This window comes from Lagopus leucura, unplaced genomic scaffold (assembly GCF_019238085.1).
Source record: "Lagopus leucura isolate 7727_CA_CO unplaced genomic scaffold, USGS_WTPT01 34588-0_obj-0_obj, whole genome shotgun sequence".
NCBI lineage: Eukaryota > Metazoa > Chordata > Aves > Galliformes > Phasianidae > Lagopus > Lagopus leucura.
In genome coordinates, this window is record NW_024966982.1 from 3,433 (window position 1) to 5,589 (window position 2,157).

Below are 2,157 nucleotides of genomic sequence, written 5' to 3' on the forward strand. Positions count from 1 at the left end.
GGAAGAATTGGGTTGGGAGGGTCTTGAAAGTTCACAGAGCCATAGAATGGGCTGGGAGAGCCCTTGAAGGTCATAGAGGTAGAGAAGGGGTTGAGAGGTCCTTGAAGTACACAGAGCAATAAAAAAGGCGGGGCTAGAAGGGTCACTGAAGATCAAACAAGCACGGAATTAGAGTATGACTTGGGTTGGAAGGGTCCTTAAAGATGACAAAGCCATAGAATGAGTTGGGTTGGGAAGGTCCTTAAAGGTCATAGAATTATGGAGTTATTGGGTTGGAAGGGTCATTAAAGATCAAAAAAGCATGGAGTTACAGCATGACCTGGGTTGGAAGCATCCTTGCAGATCAGAGACCCACAGGATGGGTTGGGTTGGGTTAGAAAGAATCCCTCAGCCCCAGCCCTGCCATGGGCTGGCTGCCCCCCGGCTCAGGCTGCCCAGGATCCCACCCCACAGCCTCCATGGCTGGGGCACCCACAGCTCCGGGCAGCAGTGCTGGGGCTGCACCGCCTCTGGGTGAAGGATTTCCCCACGTCTGACCCCAAGCTGCCTTCTGTTGGGTTCAACCCACTCCCCCACGTCCCACTGCCCCCATCTGATCACCCAACAAGGTGATCCAGCCCCCACACCACGTACCAGCAACCGCGTCGTTAGGGCGTGGGGCGAAGGAAGATTTCCTACAAACAGAAGGAAAATGGCATCAGACAGCACCCTGACCCTGAGCAGATCGACCTTTCCCGCACACCCGTACCAACCGTTGAGGTCATATGGGATCAGGGATGCGTTCCCTCCCTCCTCTCGTTTCTTCACGGATAAATGCATGAGGCTCTTGCAGATGGGAGTCAGAGCGTTGGTGAACTGCACGGGGGTGATGAACTCCAGCAGGTACGGCCACAGCACCTGCGGGGGAGTGGGGGATGCAGAGCCCACAGCACGGCGGGACAGGAGGGGGGAGATGCCAGCTCCGGGGGTATTCAAATCCACAGCATCGTGGAATTGTTAAGGTTGGGTGAGACTTCTGAGGTCCCCAACCCCAACCCACCTCGCCACAGTCTTAAATAGACCTACAGTGTCATTAAGGTTGGAAGAGACCTGCAGGATCGTCCAGTCCAACCCCAACCCATCCCACCATGACCCTAAATAGACTCTTAGAGTCAATGAAGTCAGAAGAGACCTCCAAGATTCTCCAGCCCAACCCTCACCCAGCCCACCATGGCCCTCAACAGACCCATAAAGTCATCCAACTTGGGAGAAACCTCTCGAATCCCCAAGTCCAATGGTCAACTCACCCCACTGCGACCCTAAACAGAACCAGGGACTCAGTGAGGTTGGAGAAGACCACCAAGATCATCCAGTCCAACCCCAACCCAGCCCACCATGGCGCTAAGTAGAACCATACAGTCACTGATATTGGAAGAGACCTACAAGATTCTCAAGCCCAACTCATCTCCACCGTGACCCTAAATAGAACCACAGAGTCATTAAGGTCAGAAGAGAACTCCAAGATCATCCAATCCAACCCCAACTCACTCTACCACGACCGTAAAGGGACCCGTAGACTCACAAAAGTTGGAAATGACCTCCAAGATCCCCAACCCCACTCCAACCCATTCTACTCAACGTGTCCCCAAATGCCACACCTCCCCGGTTTGAACAACCCCAGGGACGATGACCCCCCCCCACCACTTCCCCGTTCCGGTTCCTAACAAAGCACTCAGTGGGGTTTTCTGCTTTAGTGGGGAAATATTAACGGCAGGTGGACGGTTGGGCTGGATGACCTTGGAGGTCCATTCCAGCCTCGGTGATTGCAGCGCTCAGAGGGGATGGGATGGTGACAACGGCTGTGACAGAGGAGGGGACATCCCCGCAGAGCACCGGGTGACACACTCACGTTGTTCATCCGATCGACGGTGGTGCTGAGGAGGAGGAGCGTGTTGACGCTGATGCTCCGCACGCTGTCGCTCGTGGGGTCATCCGCGTCTGGGAGCGGCTTCTGGGGCTGCGGGGAGGGAAAGTCATCAGAACCCCAAATTATGGATCAGAGAATCATAAAATCACTGAAGGGTTGGGTTGGAAGGGTCCTGAAAGATCAGAGAATCATGAAATTGCTGAGTGATTGGGTTGGAAGGGTCCTCTTAGATTAGAGAGTCAAAGAATTGC

The 2,157-nt window shown here is 54.4% G+C and overlaps 1 protein-coding gene across 1 annotated transcript in view; it reads right to left on the reverse strand.

Annotated features, from left to right (window-relative positions):
- The window catches only part of LOC122192901 (maestro heat-like repeat-containing protein family member 1), a gene marked incomplete at both ends in the record, with an annotated part of 4,737 nt that extends 2,741 nt beyond the window's left edge, over nucleotides 1-1,996 (reverse strand). The window contains 3 exons of the mRNA XM_042893585.1: nucleotides 634-674; nucleotides 753-897; nucleotides 1,889-1,996. Of these exons, the coding sequence (XP_042749519.1) occupies nucleotides 634-674; nucleotides 753-897; nucleotides 1,889-1,996 (294 nt within the window). The remainder of the gene's footprint in view (nucleotides 1-633; nucleotides 675-752; nucleotides 898-1,888) is intronic.
- Nucleotides 1,997-2,157: the final 161 nt, after the last annotated feature.